The 17,900-nt window shown below is 42.5% G+C and overlaps 1 protein-coding gene across 2 annotated transcripts in view; it reads left to right on the forward strand.

Moving 5' to 3' along the window:
• Positions 1–17,900, forward strand: part of LOC137437459 (zinc finger protein 385D) — a 952,094-nt gene that overhangs the window by 912,953 nt on the left and 21,241 nt on the right. For both annotated transcript variants that reach the window (XM_068131805.2, XM_068131812.2), the window contains exons 6-7: positions 3,879–4,109; positions 8,063–8,241. In XM_068131805.2, the coding sequence (XP_067987906.2) occupies positions 3,879–4,109; positions 8,063–8,241 (410 nt within the window). The remainder of the gene's footprint in view (positions 1–3,878; positions 4,110–8,062; positions 8,242–17,900) is intronic.

Raw genomic sequence — 17,900 nt, forward strand, 5'->3', positions numbered from 1 at the left:
AGAATCCATCATCGCAGTTGACATAAAATCATTCCTTTTCTCCAATCACACACAACTGATTCAGATCATCTCAGATTATCAACTTGGATTCAGACCAGGTCATTCAACCATGGACATACTGCGTATGAACCTCCTTTGGATGCCATTTTTCCCTGCAGAGCGGGGGTTGGCCTTTTTCGGGCACCGTGGTCCCCTTTTTGAAGCAATGTTTTATGGCCAGATGCCCTTCCTGCCACCAACCCTGTTAGTCGCCTCCTGCAACACACAGGGAATTACCAGTGAGCTGATACTCAATTTGCCGACCTCAGAAGGATAACAGGCTGAGTCAATCCCCCTGGCGTTAATTCAGCAATCGACCGGGATTCGATCCTAGGCTCCCAAGCAGGCACCCTAACCGCTAAGCCAACACCAGGCTGCGTATACTGTCCCAATAATGGATGGAGGCCCTCAATGTCACAAATGAGATAAAGGCCATCTCTCAAGACATATCCCAAGCTTTCTGTACAGTGGCATCTCGCCTTGCTATCCAAGCTCTCTGCCTTTGGCCTTCAAGGCCAACTCCACTCTTGGGTTACTGACTTCCTCCACTCTCATAGCCAACATGTAGCTCTCAACGCAATCCTTTCATAACCTTTACCTGTTAAGCCTGGAGTTCACCAAGGCAGTGTTCTATGCCCCCATCCTATTCCTAATCTTCATCAACGATCTGTCTGACTCTCTGAGAAATCCTCTTTATCTCTTTGCTGATGACTCCACTCTCTGCCATGACATCCCTCATCCTTCAGATAGACAGCCAGCAGCATCTTCCCTCTCTTCAGACCTTGAAAAAAATCACAAACTCGTTAAAAACCTTGAATATGTTTTTTTAATCCTAAGAAATCCCACACATTCTCTCTCTCTCTCTCTCTCTCTCTCTCTCTCTCTCTCTCTCTCTCTCTCTCTCTCTCTCTCTCTCTCTCTCTCTCTCTCTCTCTCTCTCTGTCTCTGTCTCTGTCTCTGTCTCTCTCTGTCTCTCTCATATCTACTTTATTAACAACCTTCTCAAAGAAGTTCAATCTCTGAAACTCTTTGGTCTTACTCTCAGCCATGATTTTTCTTGGGCAAACCACATTTCAAAGTTGGCTTCCAATGCCAGTCTTCAACAGGGCATCCTCTGTCATCCTCTGCACAGTCCTTCCTTGGCACACATGAACTCTTGTCTACTTACAAGGCTTTTATCTGCACCTTGATGGAATACTGCTATCCCTTCTGGGCTGGTACCCCTGCCTCACACCTTGCTCAGCTTGACACCATGGAAACCAAGGCCTTCAAGATCAGTGGAATCTCCAGCGATGAAGCTGAGTCTATTGGCCTATCACAATTTGCCACCATGAATATGTCAGTGGTTTTTCTGTCTTCTTCCTCTTCCTTTCTGGTCTTGCAACCTTTGATCTCTCCTTATTTTGGCCCCCCACATCTTTCTGCATGGCACACATGGTCCACCAGCAACCCCCTTCTAGTTAAACTCCTAAAATCCAGAATCACTGCTCACCTTCACTCATTTGTTCCTCATTTTACCTGCCTGTGAAACCAACTTCCACATTCTCTTCAATCTAACTAATTCTTCCCTCCAGGTCTTCAACGCAACTGTTCACTACCATATCAAATGGTGGACATGGTTCCAGTCCTGTGGGATCCCTTATGAAGATCCACATTCCTGAATCCTACGAGCATTTCCGCAAAGCCACACCCTCCCAGCTTCTTTTTTTCTTCCTTTTCTTTCATTCTAAAGTTACTTTATCTTTATTGTTCTAACCCTTTTCCTAACAATGTGAAGTGTCTTGATAAAGGCAGCGCCATTGTTGTGCCGTTTCTGGTAGAGGGGGAGGTAGAGGTAATGGCACTTCTCACAAGCTCAGTGGCTGTGTTTATCTCATCTCACAGCCGTGTGTTGAGTTTTTGTATTTATCTGTATGTCAATGTGTGTGAGATGTGTGTGTATCCCAGAGCAACCCTAATTACCCCCATCCAAAACTATGATTTTTCCTACCTAGTTAACCCACTAGTAGTCAGGGCCCTGAGGGATATTTTGGTTCAAATTCTTCCAAAAGCATCAAATTTGGCGCAGATGTTGCCCATGCCATACTCTTTCGATTTTTGACGGGCACCAAGGGCGGTATGATCCGGGGACCATAGCGGTCCATCCCGCCATGTCACCTGACCTATGACGTCATAATTAGGATATGCATCCAATCACATGGCGTACTATAAGTGGTCAAAGTTCAAAATGAATCGATCGAAAAATGAAGGCAGGGATCCATTTTTAAGGTTTTCATAAAATCCAATATGGCCACCAGGTCACATGACCTATGACGTCATATTTATGACATGTATACAATCATGTATACATGAACCCGGATCATGATCGCACAAAAATTTAACACAAGGATATGGCATACAGTTCATAAAACATCAAAATCCGTACCTTTGTAATTAGACTGATGAACTGCATATGCCTGAAAATTAGGAAATAGACATGTAAATATTTCCTCTAATTGTCAAAAATAAGGTCAGAGTTCGATTACCCAACCCAGAAACATAAAATGGTGAACCTCGCGTAAATCTTGACAAAAAACTCAAAAACCGACATGTTTGACTCAAAAATGACCTTTAAGATGACCTTGAGGGTTGACCTTGACCTCGAATCATCAAAATAACATCATAATTGGATTCCTCGACCTCGAAAACCCCTGAAAAGTGGTATCATACATGATTCCAACCCTTTTGGTTATTTAACTGATTTTCCTCTAATCCGGGTGGCGGCCATTTAGTATTTCGCCAATATGGGGCCCCCCGGGGGGGGGGCGCCCTTCTTGGCGCCCGTCAAAAATCGAAAGAGTATGGCATGGGCAACATCTGGGCCAAATTTGGTGCTTTTGGAAGAATTTGAACCAAACGGCCCCAAAATATCCCTAAGGGCCCTGACTGTAGCTCCAAATCTTGCTTCTGTATCCGTCTTATCCAGCTCCTGCATTCTCCCCTTCCCCTCATCCATTGTTGGCCGTCTCTGTTTATTTTGTCCCTAGGCCTGCTGTTGGCATGTCCCTCTTCTCTTTCTGCTGTTCCTTTTGTTATGTTGCATCCTGATCCTTTCTGTATTCTCACTCTTCCACGAGCCTTGACGCTGTATACAAAAAAGACATTCTAATCCTCAGCCATAGGTCTCTTGTAGGCCATGTTTTGCAACGGCAGCTGTCACATTTCCCTACTGCGTGGGATAAATACTCAATACCTCGACTTTTGTGCTTCTTCGCTGGTGATGAATTTTTATGCAGTTACCAAGACGACCATATTTCCACAGATCTTCGAGCCAGATTTTGAATATAAACTTTCCAATGAATAAGGATCCCTTATGCATTGTATTTGGAAATGATGCCTTGTATTTGTTTTGCTTTGGCTGCAAAAGTTTTTAAATTAAGTGAACTTTGCTTTGTGTTTGCCTGGATGTTCAGAGAACCATCTGCTGCTCAAACTGTACTGTACATCCCTCCCTAAGAACAAGTGTCTGTTTGTGCTTGTTACATTAATGAACCAGTGGTAATGAGCTCACGGTTTTCATCAACAGCATGTTGCTGCCAGATGAGTGCACATGGCACAAATCAATGTTCCTTCTTGGTCGCAATTGCAGAAAGGGTACAACTTTCAACTCTCCTGTATTGTTCCTGAGCAATTAATTTTCTATTTTGGCTTTAGTCTGATAGTGTTGTATTGTCATGTTCTCAAAAGGTACATCTTTGGGTAACACATGATGACAAATATTTAATTCGTAATAGCTTTCTTCATTTCTCAGAAATGTTCCTTATGTGTTGTCCATCACTCCCTCCACTTCCATTCTGTAGAGAATAGAGAAGTAATATCGGCGACACGTGACATGAATGCCATCCCTCGGAGCAGCCTTGCACTTACCCCAACCCAGCCTCAGGAGTGCTGTCTGGTAAAGCTCACAGAGAGGAGTGTGGATGTTGCCAAGGATGCGGAGTCAGAAGATGTTAAGGCTCAGCGTTTGCTCTACTGCTCCTTGTGCAAAGTGATTGTGAACTCTCGGTCACAGCTGGAAGCACACAACAAAGGTGAGGACAGCCCCCATGGACATTGATTCTTGGCCTGAAATCAGAACTACATCTAAAGCCCTTAAGGTCATAGGTTAAATTGTAGCAATTTTAACTTGATTCCAGCCAGTACTAACTGGATCACCAGACCTGTGCTTGTCCTGCAGTTTATGCCAGTGCTGAAGTTGATTGAAAGGCCTCAAGACCTGGAATGGCAAAAAAAAACTAATTCTGACATGAAGCTCAATGTTGTCTATTTAGTTTTAGGGGCAAATTCCATCCTGCATTCCCACTCATTCATTCACATCCCGACCCTTTTTTACAATCTTACTGCCCTCTAGAATTAAAAAGAAAAGAAAAAAAAGGCTTGAAATCTATCCATCCAGCAGTTTCCTGAGTCTGCAGGGTTGTCTTTTCAAAGCTATCAAAGTGACAGGTTTTATGAACTTGGGGAATTGTGATTGTTGAAGTGGCTTGCAATTGAGTGGTAAAGGACAAATGAAACGAGAGTGTTTTGGAGAATTAAAGTGGTAGGAGAAGGTGAGGTTAAGCGAATACAATGGTTTTATATTTGATTCACATTTTTGATCATTTCACCATTATGAGAAATTGACAGAAGTTTCATAATGTAGTTAATATGGTGGTTATGACATGAACAAAGTTGAGCATTTTCACCTTTTTGTCCCCCGTCGCACCGTGGAGTGAAAAGGGGACTATGGTTTTCCCCTCCGTCCGTGTGTCCGTCCGTCCGTCCGTCCGTGCGTGCGTGCAGGCGGGTGTGCGTGCGTGTGGGCATGCGTGCGTGCATGCGTGCGTAAGCGAAGGACCGCATTCGCATTTGGTGTGTGGGTGCAACCCACGTCAAAATCCAAGATGGCCGCCGCCATCCAACATCCCCAAACTGCCCTTGGTCATGGTGGCCTGCCCTTGCCCTTGGTCACATCTATATGTCTGACGCCATGTATGTCTGAACCTTGTGAGCGGAATATCTTGAAAAATAAGCGAAGTACCAACTTCTAATCTGGTGTGTGGGTGTATCTAGGCATAAGGCAGAACGCTATTGAAAATTGGGTCGCCACGTCAAAATCCAAGATGGCCGCCACCATGTATGTCTGAACCTTGTGAGCGAAATATCGTGAAATATAAACAAACTACTCACGTCTAATCTGGTGTGTGGGTGCATCTAGTCATGTATTTGCTTTTACTTTTAAATTAAGGTGAGACAAGTTATGGCCAGCAAGAAAAATGGGGCAAGTTACCCAAAAATTCCACTCCATTGTAACCTGCTCGGTTCTGGTTATGTTTCGTAAACTGTACGTCTTCACCAAAGGGCTCTATAACTGATGGTGTAGCGGGTAATTTACCCCACGCGCACGAAGCGACATGTCGGGCTAAGCGATTGGTCCACTTTGTCCGTCTGTCTGTCCACAGATGTCAGTTAATGATTGAGGAACAACTTAATTTTAATTATTTTGAATACGAATTGGAACGTGAATCAGAAAACGAACCTGTAGTTTCGCAGTAGGGGAAGGCGGGGCAAGTTGAGCATAGGGGTAAGTTGAGCCACCACCTCCCAGCCAGTTATGAATGAGTCAGACTTTGTGGTGGCGCCATCTATAGATGCCCCATTGCATAACTCCAAATTCTGCCATATTGTTTTCTAAATTGAAACAGAAACCAGTGTTGCAGAGGGAAAAATCCAATTTTCAGCCATAAAAGTAAAAAGGTGTAAAACAGGTAAGTTCACGTTTCTTCCATATGCAGCATTGATATAATATGGATATCAGATGGCAATTGTTAGTCCAGGTATGTGTCTCCATTCTTGTCATAGACTTTAATACGATGGATGCATAGAATATGTGTGTATGTGGAGACATCTCAGAAAGTTCAGACTGGGGTAAGTTGAGGCAGACCCTACGGAGAAAATCGAGCCATGGCTCAACTTGCCCAGTAGGGTCTGGCTCAACTTGCCAACTCATGTTGGTGGAGATAATAATAATTAGCATTTATAATGCGCTTTTCCCCAAAGGCTCAAACCGCTTACAGAATACCATATTATTACCCCGGTCATTGGATTTGAACTGGAAGACATCGTGCGTAAGCTGCCACAGCCTAAGTGCGTTGGCAGTTCTGCCCGTTGTTCTGGACAACTTGTGTTCAATTGTGACTTGTCAGTTTGGCAGCTTAATTGACTTGATTTCTGACATGTTTTAGTTTTAGTTCCAGATCCAAATGATGAAGCTGGCATTGATGAGCAAGATATTGTGCCTTAATTGCCACAGTCTGACTGTTGGCCTTTCTGGGTGTATTTGGGACACTTTTGTTTTATTGTGACTTAAAACTGTGGCAGCTGTTTTCAACTCAATCCAGCTGCCACATTGAATTATAACCATGAACACAAGGTACATGTAAATATTTCGTTCAGTGTTGTAACAAGTACATTAAATATTTTTCAGGCAGACCAATTTTTGTACTTCAGTTATCTTTATTTGGGGCAATGATCAACTATTTGGGATACTTTTTGTTTAATTGTGACTTGAAACTGTGACAGGTGGATTGAGTTGACTTTTCTTACCACAGTTGACAATCTTGTTGTTCTATGAGAGTGACTCAATTTGTTCGTAACTGATTACTATAACCATGAACACAAGGTAATCATTTCGTTCAGTGTTGTAGAACTTTACAACATTAAATATTTTTCTGGCAAAACAATGGTTTTCTACTTTAGTTATCTTTATTTGGGGCAATGATCAACTTACCCCTATGTGGTACAACTTACCCCAGAGGTTGGATCAACTTACCCCTCAGGCGGACAAGTTGAGCCATTTGGCCTCCGTTTTTTCAAAGGTCACAGTGACTTTCAGTGTGGGGATAGAAAGTAAGAACTAGCTACAAAATGTTTCCCAAGGATTAAATTAGAAGGCAAGATACTCATTTGTGCAAGATCATCAGTAAGTTCAGTCCTAACATTCCAAGAACAAAAACTGGCTCAACTTGCCCCGCCTTCCCCTACTTTGACTCTGAATTCGTACCGAACACACATGCACAGAGTAGTGAACTAATGTTTTTAGTCTGCTTCAACAACAAAATTGAAAAACATTCCAAACAGGAAAGTTACTATTTTAAGGATGTCAAAAAGGACACGAACAGGCATGAAGAACTACTGTAACGTGTTAAATAAGGTGGTGTAAAAGACAATGCATCAACGGCGGTAAACTTTAAAAAAAAAAATTCTACAACTTTCAAATCTTTATTTCATTTCAATTTAACTATACACTTGAACACTGGAGAATACAAATCACCATTTTGGTGCTTTCAAAAACCTTTTGTTTAGCAGTACTTGGACAAAATATAATGGCATTTTACTTATAATCTCAGCCAATCAAATTTGCTGCTCACAGACCCCGCCCATGTCCGTTTTCCTCAAGACTGCACGAGCGTGGTCAGGTGCTCTATTCACTATCTGGTAAGCCTGGTGTTGGCTTAGCGGTTAGGGTGCCGGCTTGGGATCCTAGGATCATGAGTTCAAATCCCGGTCGATCGTTGAATGAATGCCAGGTGGGTTGACTTGGCCTGTCATCCTTCCGAGGTTGGCAAATTGAGTACCAGCTCACTTGTAATTGGGGCACTGCATCTGTGGCACAAATGCACTTCCAAACAAATGATGCAACCAGCAGCCACAGGCTGCATACGAAACAGCAACTATCTGGTTTTAAATGTAAAATGTTCAGTGTTCTGTACAACAGGAGTGAGAGGTGTGTGTGTGAGCATGTATGCCCACACACAATAGGGGGTTTGGTAAGAGGTAAAGGGGGCGGGGGGAGGAAGTGGGGAAATAGCAGGTAGTTTCCCCACCTATCTGACCAGGGCAATTCTTGCCTAACCAGCTTGCTCTGTCTGCTTGAGAAAATAACTCAAATGATTGAGCAACTTTGATGGGCTTGGTGAGACCCTTTGATGTTTTCTATCCTTAGGTTCTAAGCACAAGACAATGATCCAAGCTCGTGATGGTGGTGGTGTCATCAAGGCCTTTCCAAGGTTGGGTACTCGGCCACAAGACCCTGAGGAAACCATCAAGACGAGTCTGCAAGACAAGACATTTTATTGTGAGACGTGTGATGTTCACGTGAACTCGGAAAGCCAGCTGAAACAGGTGGTGTGCTGAACCGGGCATTACTATGATTTTTTTTATTCATCAGTAAAAAAAGTTAAAATTCTGAGAAAAATGTCAAACATTTAAGACAAATCACAAAGTCGGATTTTGCCAATTTCAGTCTCACTGGCCATCCACATGTTATGTGCACATGAGTTAACCCTCTTGTGACCACACATTCTTCTCCCTTTTCTGTGCAGTATTTTCCTCCCCCGCCACCCCAAACCTACCTTTCTGAGGCATATGCGATATGCACAATGGGTATCCCTATGGTTACAAATAACAAATGAGATTCTATGTCTTCAACTGCTTCAATCTAGTATAGACCTTCGGTGGTGGGTGACTAATGGCAATGTTAAAGTTGCATTTCCCATGTATGTTCCTCTCAACTTGATCCATCCACCCACCCATCCGTCCATGTGATGTGGCATCTTCCTAACAGGTAAGTGGGAGCTGCTAACCAAGTATTTTGGCAAATAATGCCTTCACAAGTGGATTTGTATTTTAACCTGCAATCATCAAACCCCCTCTTCAAGCAATAAAATAATTCATACTGCTACGAATAACGGCATGCGAAGTGCGCTGAGAAAGGCAGCACCATGGTCGTGGCGTCTCTGGTACCCAGAGGGCCTCAAAAGGTAACGGCACTTCCCCCAAGCTCAGCAGCTGTGTTTATCTCATCTAACGGTCCTCTGTTGTGTTTCGTCTATTTATCTGCACGTCCATGTGTGTGAGATGTGCATGCGTGGCAGCTGCACTAAGAGCCATAGATCCTGTAAAAATAAACCCTCAAAGAAGAGCCAGCATGTACATGATGGAATATATAGAAATTAGGACAGGAAACATATAAACAAAAGACACTTGCATTTGAATCTGTCGATCAAGTGCACATCATGGGGCAAATGTTTGTAACTATACCCGTCTCGCCCCGAAGGGGTTGTGAGACTATTATAATGCCTGTGTCTGTCAGTCTGTGCATCTGTGTGTCCACATCTATATATTTTCAATTTTAAAAAATTTCTCTGAAACTGCTTGTCTGATGAATGTGAAAGTTTAAACAGAGGAGGGACTCCGCATGGATAATATTTTAGTGATAACTCTGATGTCATAGGTCACATGGTATGGCAAGAATATTGGATTAAAGGGGAAAATTGACATTTTCTCTGAAACTACTCAACAAAAAAAATTGAATCTTGGCATATGTCATAATCTCACTATTGGGTAAAAAAAAGAAGGTGATAATGATGACATCATCAGTGAAGTGGTATTCCAGCCATAGTTGGTTGAATGTAAATCCTTATCTGAAAAATCTGAAACTTCATATATTCTGATCTATGACCCGATGTGAGTGAAGAATTAAATTTATGACCTCATTGGTCATGTGGTCTGGTGGCCATATTGGATTGAAAAAAAACGTTAAAATCTTAGCCTCCAGCACCTATTAACAGATCATTGTGAAACTTCAAACATATGATTGACTCGCCACGGGCAATATAGTTTGGAATGTTTTCATATTTATCTTCATTGACACAATTTAGCCTTAATCTGCATAAAAGTGGTCGTTAAATATCCTAATAATAATCAATAAAGCTATGGATAATGGCAATTTATGTGGCACAATCGGGTACATGGATGATACAGGTATATGGGCCATAATTATCAGAGGTATCAGAGGTAATGTGTAACCTACCGTTACAAATACTGTATTGAATTGGATGTAGACATTTTGAGGTATAAAATGTAATTTTTTTGTGGAAGTGCATCAAGGTGTTTTTCGGCCATGTTTGTCATGCTGACCATTATGAACCGCATCAAGGACAGAATGTAAGATTTTTACCTCCATCGTGGTTTCCTAATGTATAGAAGAACATGCTATCTGTCACTCATTTGAAGAGAAGACCTAGCAGGATCAATGAGGTATATAGCGTGGTGTGCACTCCTGACATCCTGACCCCTCCCCTTGTCTCCACCACTTTTTGGACATGGAGGGGGCATGATACTTGAATAGGAAGATGGAGACTTTCATAGATACTCCCATAAGCACACTGGCCCATCCCACGACACCACAACTGCAGCAATAGTGGTCCAATGGTAGACTTCAGCCAGGATGATCATGGATGAGGGGGCAAATACAGAGGCAGGAAAAAATTGTAAATGATCGAAAACACAAAGGCAGAACACTACACACAGCTCACTTTCTGTATGCTCATTTTAAGACAGCTAAGGACACTGTCTTGTTTTTTGAGAACCCTCTATGGTAAAATTCTGTCTTGGTGACCTGCTCACATGCAGGAATGGTCCTTTGGAACTGGAACTCTGGATTACACAGTGCGACGACGTGAAGCCTGATCTTCACGAGGACTTATTTGATTGACTGAGCATGAATTTGCCATATTGAATCATGAGGCTGTCCTCAGTACTGCCTGCACTTCAGGGCATGCTCCTTGATGTTTTCCCGTGGTTTCTCACCTGTTTGAATAACTTGGGCTGCATTGGAATAACTTGGGTGGATTACCAAGGTGGGCCTAAGAGCCATGCTTTTGGGCGTGCTCCCTGATTTTCTACTGGGTTTCTGACCTGCACCAAGATAGAAATCCTCTTCGCTCTAGTTAATCAACAACTTGAACCAAGGCTGGGTGGGACATAAACAACAACAACAACATCAAACTATCAGGGATGCCTCTTCGTGGTGGTTGTACCACCTAGTGCAAGTCGAGGGCCAAATCTTCCCCATTCTTCCCTGCTGCCCGTATTCGTCAGGGCAGTGCAGTCACGGTCAGAGTGCCGATCGGTCCGCACTCCGCATGGACCGGGCCTTTCCCTCTTGCCGCTCTCTCTTTCTCTCGCGCTCTCTTTCTCTCGCGCTCTCTTTCTCTCGCGCTCTCTTTCTCTCGCGCTCTCTTTCTCTCGCGCTCTCTCTAACTATGTCGTGGCCCTGACTTTGTGAAGGTTGGGGTACACCATACTGTATGTGGGGGATCTCTGGGTTGCTCCTGCGAGATCAATCGGCTGTCTCTGTGCCACGGGTTTGTTCACGAGAACTGTTTGGGGCTATACAACGACAACAACAACAACAACAACAACAACAACCAAACTTGCAACCAAGGACAAAAGGTCAAAGGAAAGGTTGCCTGTGAGTGTTTTGCATGTCTTCTCTGTTGCATGTATAAGTGTTGTTGCATGCACAGAGACTGTGAAAGATTCATGGCTGAAGGATCTTTGGATACATTGTATGTGAATGAACTCACAATCATCAGTTTTCGTCAGTCGTCATCACAGTCATCAGTTTGTGTGTGCATGTGCACGTCTTGGTATTTTAAAATATATTATTTTCTTTTTTGAAACCATGGATTTCGTTTTACTGGTGAAGCATACACATCCACACTTTCATACGATCCACACTGAAACGTTGGATGGTATAAACTAAATCTGGGGATGGTGAAATCGGAGAAACATGAACAGCTTGCCGTCTTCGTCGTTATTGGACAAGGTGAAAGGTCCACCAGACCCTAGGAGAACAATAGTTGATAGCTGAGCAGTTCAATTGGACTTTGGGCTCCATGTGGCTGTGGGATTTTCAACAAAGTGGTGTTATTGGTGTGGATTTGAAAACCCATCACATCCAAGGGTGTGTGACAATTTCTGTACAATAAATGAGATTTTGATTTTTATTGCCTCAAAATTGGGACTGTCAGAATTTTGGGTAATTCAACTCGTCAGGTAAGAACTGACTTTGTAATTTCTAAAGCTATTCCTTGGGTATGGACAGCATGCGGAATATACACTCAATATATATATATGAATGATCGTTTTAAGGCCATTTTCCCGGCTGGAGCGGGGGTTAGCCTTGCGGGTCCCATGACAATCATGGTTCCCTGTTTGAGACAGTTTTTTTTGAATGACTTAAATTAAATATAAATTATTTAATTAAATTAAATTTAATTTAATTTAAATTAAATCTAAATTAATTAAATTTAATTAAATTACAACTTAAACACTCAATGACTTAAATAATATGGTACGTGCTGCTCCCTTGCTTGAAGTTCAGTATTTAATAGGTTCGAGTATGGACAATCTCCATAGATTATGAGGGGATGAGGCTATTCCTCCTCAGGAAATGTCCCGCGGAGTGTGGTGAGAAAGGCGGCGCCAATGTTGTGGCGTCCCTAGTAACCAGAGTGCCACAGGAAGTGACAGCAGTTTCCCCAAGCTCAGTGGTTGTGTTTGTGTCATCTAACAGTCCTGTGTTGTGTCTCATGTATGTGCCTGTATCTGTATGTCCAAGTGTGTGAGATGTGTGTGTTAGATCCACTATGAGCCTTAGATCCTGTAAAACATCAAGAAGTAAAAAGGAATCTGGAGCAATATTTAGCTTTGTTTGAGTAAGAGTAAAATTGGATAAATGGTCTGCGTAGGTAAAATTGGCTGAATTGATGGCTTCCTTACTGTTTCAGGAATGGTTTCAGGTAAGGCTTGTTTCCACATAGATTACGGTGGTCGTTTTCCAAAACCTGGACGGTGACTATATTGTAGCATCATTTGAAAGCGATATAGATTTTTCAGTTCCGGTCAACTAGCCCAAAATATTTGCACACAATGTAGCTCGGAGGCTAACACAAAAAACCGTTCACACTGTGATGAAAGCATTAAACTTGGCAGTGATGTTCTTGTGTAGATACTGTTTAAATCCAGTCGATTAGCGAACTCGAAATTTATCATGGTGGCCATTTGCTTCAAAATGACTGCCAAAATTGCTAAAATGTTCCATAAACTTTTAAATGTTGAATTTAGGATGTACGAGTATCCATACAAAATCACAGAACTAGATATTATATCTAAGAGGTCGTTTAAAAATTTTCAATTTATTTTAATTATGTAAATTGAAAATTTTAACTACCTCTTATAGATAATATTGTAATTCTGTCATTTTGTATTGATGCTCGTACATCCAAAATTCAATATAAAAAAGTTTATGGAACATTTTAGCAATTTTGGCAGTCATTTTTAAACAAATGGCCACCATGATAAATTTTGAGTTCGCTAATCGACTGGATTTAAACAGTATCTACATAAGAACATCACTGCCAAGTTTCATGCTTTCATCACAGTGTGAATGATTCACCCTAAAATAGGTGTTAGCCACCTAGCTAATAGCAGAGACAGCTACATAGTTAACGGAAATGTATGCAAAGGGTTGGACTTCAATTTGCACATACCAATCAAAGGGAATATAAAAGGGACTGAGAACAGTAGTATAGAAAGTCGTTGACAGTTGGGGACACACCTCTACAAGAGGGGGAATTAATAATGAAGGATTTATGCTGAGACTGTTGTTGTTGTTGTTGTTGTTGTATAGCCCCGGACAGTTCTCTTGAACAAGCCCATGGCACGGAGACAGCCGATTGATCTCCCAGGAGTGACCCAGAGATCCCCCACATCTAGGATGGTGTACCTCCACCTTCCCGAAGTCAGGGCTGAGAGAGAAAGAGAGAGAGAGAGACTGACTGTTTCTTCCTTTTATTACAAGAGTACAAAAAATCAGTTATGTTCAGTCACAATGAAACAAAACACAATAAAATGGTCTCAAGGAAAAGTTATTTTCAAATCATCATCATCAAGTGTGCATATGACATCATTAAAAACCCACTTTTCTTTAAAACATGTTAAATTCTTGTTCATTTAAAAAAACCGGTACTCTAGCTTTAGTCTTGCATTTACAAGAGCCTTAAGGGTGAGCAGTACATCATATGACGAGTCAGAAGCGTTTCCCATTTTTTTCTTCCTGGATTTATAAATTGCAAACTTGGCCTGACCAATTAAAAAATTCATTAAAACCACATTCCTAAGGGAAGACGGTCCTAAAACACCATAAATAAAAACATTGTGATTGAAGAGGGAACCAAGCTTCACAAAGCGTTTCTGAAGGAATGTAAAAAGAGGTTGCAATCGTTCACACTCCAGGTATATATGCGGTAGGGTTTCAATGGATGCACAGAAAGGGCATAGATTAGAGTTAGCAGTAGAAAACCGGTTCAGTAAAACATTATAAGGTAAAATCCAGTGTACAAGTTTCCATTGAATATCTCCAACATACTTTGGAGTAGGCAAGAGATAAAAACTTCGCCAATTGGGGCAATTGGGTGGTATTGGGGGTAAAACATCCCGCCATCGAAGCCTCGGGTGCTCAGAAAATGTTTTTGCGTATAAAATTTTAACGTACGCGTTGTACAGAGTTTTCTTTGGAAAGGCGGGAAGGGATAATGCAGTATCATCAGGGCTGTTCAGGCCAGGGGACAGATTAAGTGGCGGGCTGAAAACTAGGAGTTTGGGGAAGTCACCCGCTGTTTCCTCGGGGGAACGGCCAAGTTCCTCGCAGGTATTACGATACGTTGTGGATATCCCTTGAAGGAACCGAGAGATGATCCTGACAGATTTTATTCCGGTTTTTTGTGCCACAGCGGCAGCACTCAGCCGGCAGCTCCCAGACTCTGTCATGAGGTCTTTCACTCGCAGCAGCTTGGCATCAACAAAACGTTGAACGAGTCCCCTATTATTCAAGCTGTTTTCCAGGAAGGGGTTGTAGCATAGGGGCTCGTTCAACAACATTTCCATGTTGTATGTTGCCATTTCACGGGAAAAGGACAGGGCTTGCCAGGCGTTCATCACCCCTTGGTAAAAGGTGGGCAGCAAGGATGAATCGATTTGATGAGGGTTCATCAAGAAAAGTTCTCGGTCGTAACCCAGCTTGCATGTAAGCTGTAATATGCAGTTAGCCAGAGGCCTCCAGAGTAGGGCTTCATCTCCATATACAAGTTGGCGCACGATATGAAGCCGGAAGACCATAATCCGGCTGCGGATATCAATAAGACCTTGGCCACCTTCAGCGAGTGGCAAGTATGCCACGGGGGGTTGGAGCCAGTGTTTCCCGCTCCAGAAAAAGTCGACAATGCTCTTTTGCAGTGTAATAAGAAGGCTCCCAGGCGGTTGTAGGCATATCATCTTATGCCATAGCATAGAGGCGACAAGATTGTTAATGACGAGAGTTCTTCCGCGGTACGAAAGTTGGAAAAGAAGTCCTTTCCAGCGGGCCAGTTTTGCCATTACCTTGTCTGGTAATCCCACCCAGTTCTGCTGCTCAAAGGTGTTGTCTCCGAGGAAAATACCGAGGTATTTAATGCCACTTTTCTGCCAGTTCACTCCTCCTGGTAGGACAATTGGCGGGCAATCTCCAGGTCCTATCCAAAGGGCTTCACTCTTCTTCCAGTTTACCTGGCCTGAACAAGCCTGACAATATGTTTTTAGTGCCTGAGCCACCGCAGTGACGTCAGTACTATTTTTTATATAAATACAGACATCATCTGCATAGGCAGAGACTTTTAGCGGTGTGGTAAGAATTGATCCAGTGAAGCCAGAAATGTGCGTACGTAATTGGAGCAGAAGAGGTTCGATGGCAAGAGAGTATAAAAGTCCAGATAGCGGGCAACCTTGCCGTACTCCCCGTTGTACAGCAATGGGGCTACACAATACTTGATTAATTTTAAGAACACTGGATATATTACAATACAAAAGTTTAACGTACGAGATAAAAATAGGTCCAAACCCAAAATTCTCTAAAACTCTAAAAAGGTACATGTGGTCAATACAGTCAAAGGCTTTTCCTTGGTCAATAAAAAACAGACCAACATTCATATTAAAATTGTTACAAAACCGAATGGTATCACGGATAAGAAAGATATTATTAAAAATAGTACGTCCAGGAATACAAAAGGATTGATGTTCTCCTATTAGTACATTCATAAAAGGTTTCATTCGATTAGACAAGGCTTTGGCTAAAATTTTATAATCCGTACATAAAACAGAAATAGGACGCCAGTTCTCTATAAGTTGAGTGTCCGCTTTCTTAGGAATTAAGGTGGTGACTGCTCTCCGGCAACTCCACGGCAGTTGTCCATCCTCTAAACATTCATTCAATACCCGCAGTAGGTGAGGTCCAATGGTGTCCCAAAAAAACTGGAAAAATTCACTTGTCAGCCCATCCAGTCCAGGGGCTTTATCAGGTTCCAAGGCCTTCAAGGCAGCGGTGAGCTCAGGTAACCTAAGAGGATCCTCCAACTGCTGCTTCTGATCCTCCGCCAATGTTGGAAGGTTAGAAACAAGTTCCGATATTGCATCCTGGTTAATGTCATGCCGCATAAACCGTTGTTTAAAATGTTTCCGGGCACATTCCCTGATTCTGCCATCTTCATAAAGGAGTTCCCCATCATGGAGCAAGCGTGTAATCATTGACGAAGAGGCCCCCCTTTTAAGGCTGAAGAAGAATTTGGTTGGAGCATCAAGGTCGTGTATGTACCTCATCTTCAGGCGCAATAAAGCATTTTGTGCTCGCCTTTCGGATATGGAATTCAGTAAGGCCGTTTTTCCATGGATTTGTTGCCTCATTCCCTGGTAGCTCACACTTGCGGTTCCCTGAAGCTGTTCCTGTAATTCCAGGATTTCATCTTCAAGTAAGGTTGTGGTTTTTCTTTCCTCTTGAACACCATACGCACGATATTGTTGGCAGAACAGTCTGATGTGCGTTTTGGCATTATCCCACCATTGTCTGAGGTTTGAGAAATTCCCTTGGGAGGCAACCAGAATATTCCAAATTTCCGGAAAAATGTCCTTAAAGGTACTATCATCAAGTAAGTTGTTATTAAATTTCCAAAAGGCACTCTTGTGTTTCGGGCAGGGGGCAGAAATTTTGAGAAATGTTGCGCTGTGGTCCGAGAATCCTGATGGGCAAATTTTGGATGACAGAACGAGGCGTTCAAGTGGAGGATTAATATAAAACTTGTCCAAGCGAGCAAGTACAATATTACCCTGAATCCATCGACACCATGTGTATTGCCTGATTGATGGGTGCTGTACCCGCCATATATCTGTCAAATTCATTTGTTTTAAAAATTTGGTGAGAGGGATTGTGGAGGCAGGATGGGGCTCTGCACTGTTCCTGTCGAGTTGGGGTTGGAGGGTGCAGTTAAAATCTCCACCAATACAAACATGATTGTCTTGGTTTTTTAGGGCGTTTTGACTGTCGAGGGACGTTAGGTGTGTCCCAAGGTCATTAAAAAAAACTCGCCGAGCTACAGGCATACTTGGGGCATAGATATTAAAAATAGTATAGAATTTTCCATAGTAGTGGAATTCTAGGGATGCTAGGGATCCCTTGTGTATTTCGTCGAATTTAAGCGATGAAGGCGAAAAGGAGGGGCTAAGAATTATTGCGACACCGCCTTTGCGGGAGTCACCGTTACTAAAGAAGGACAGGCCGGGGAAGAGCCTACACCACTCTGCGACACAGCAGTCGTTGGCATGGGTCTCTTGTAAGAGGGCAATGTCAACTTTCTTCTGTAATAAAAAATCCCTTACTTGAACTTTACGGACAGAGCTACATCCTCCGTTAATATTCAGGCTACAAATGGAAAAACTCATTACAGCTATAAGGAGGAGTGACCACCACTCAATTTTTTGATAGCAGTTCATTCTTAGCTTTTTGCAACCACTTCTTTAAACGGTGACGTTGGGAGGAATTGAAATTAAAAACGTGGGGCCGTTTTACCATCAGTTTAGCGGAATGTATAAAATCAGGTAGCTCCGGAAAAAAGGTTTCTATTACAACA

Source organism: Myxine glutinosa, chromosome 1 (genome assembly GCF_964187855.1).
Source record: "Myxine glutinosa chromosome 1, kmMyxGlut1.1, whole genome shotgun sequence".
Lineage (NCBI taxonomy): Eukaryota > Metazoa > Chordata > Myxini > Myxiniformes > Myxinidae > Myxine > Myxine glutinosa.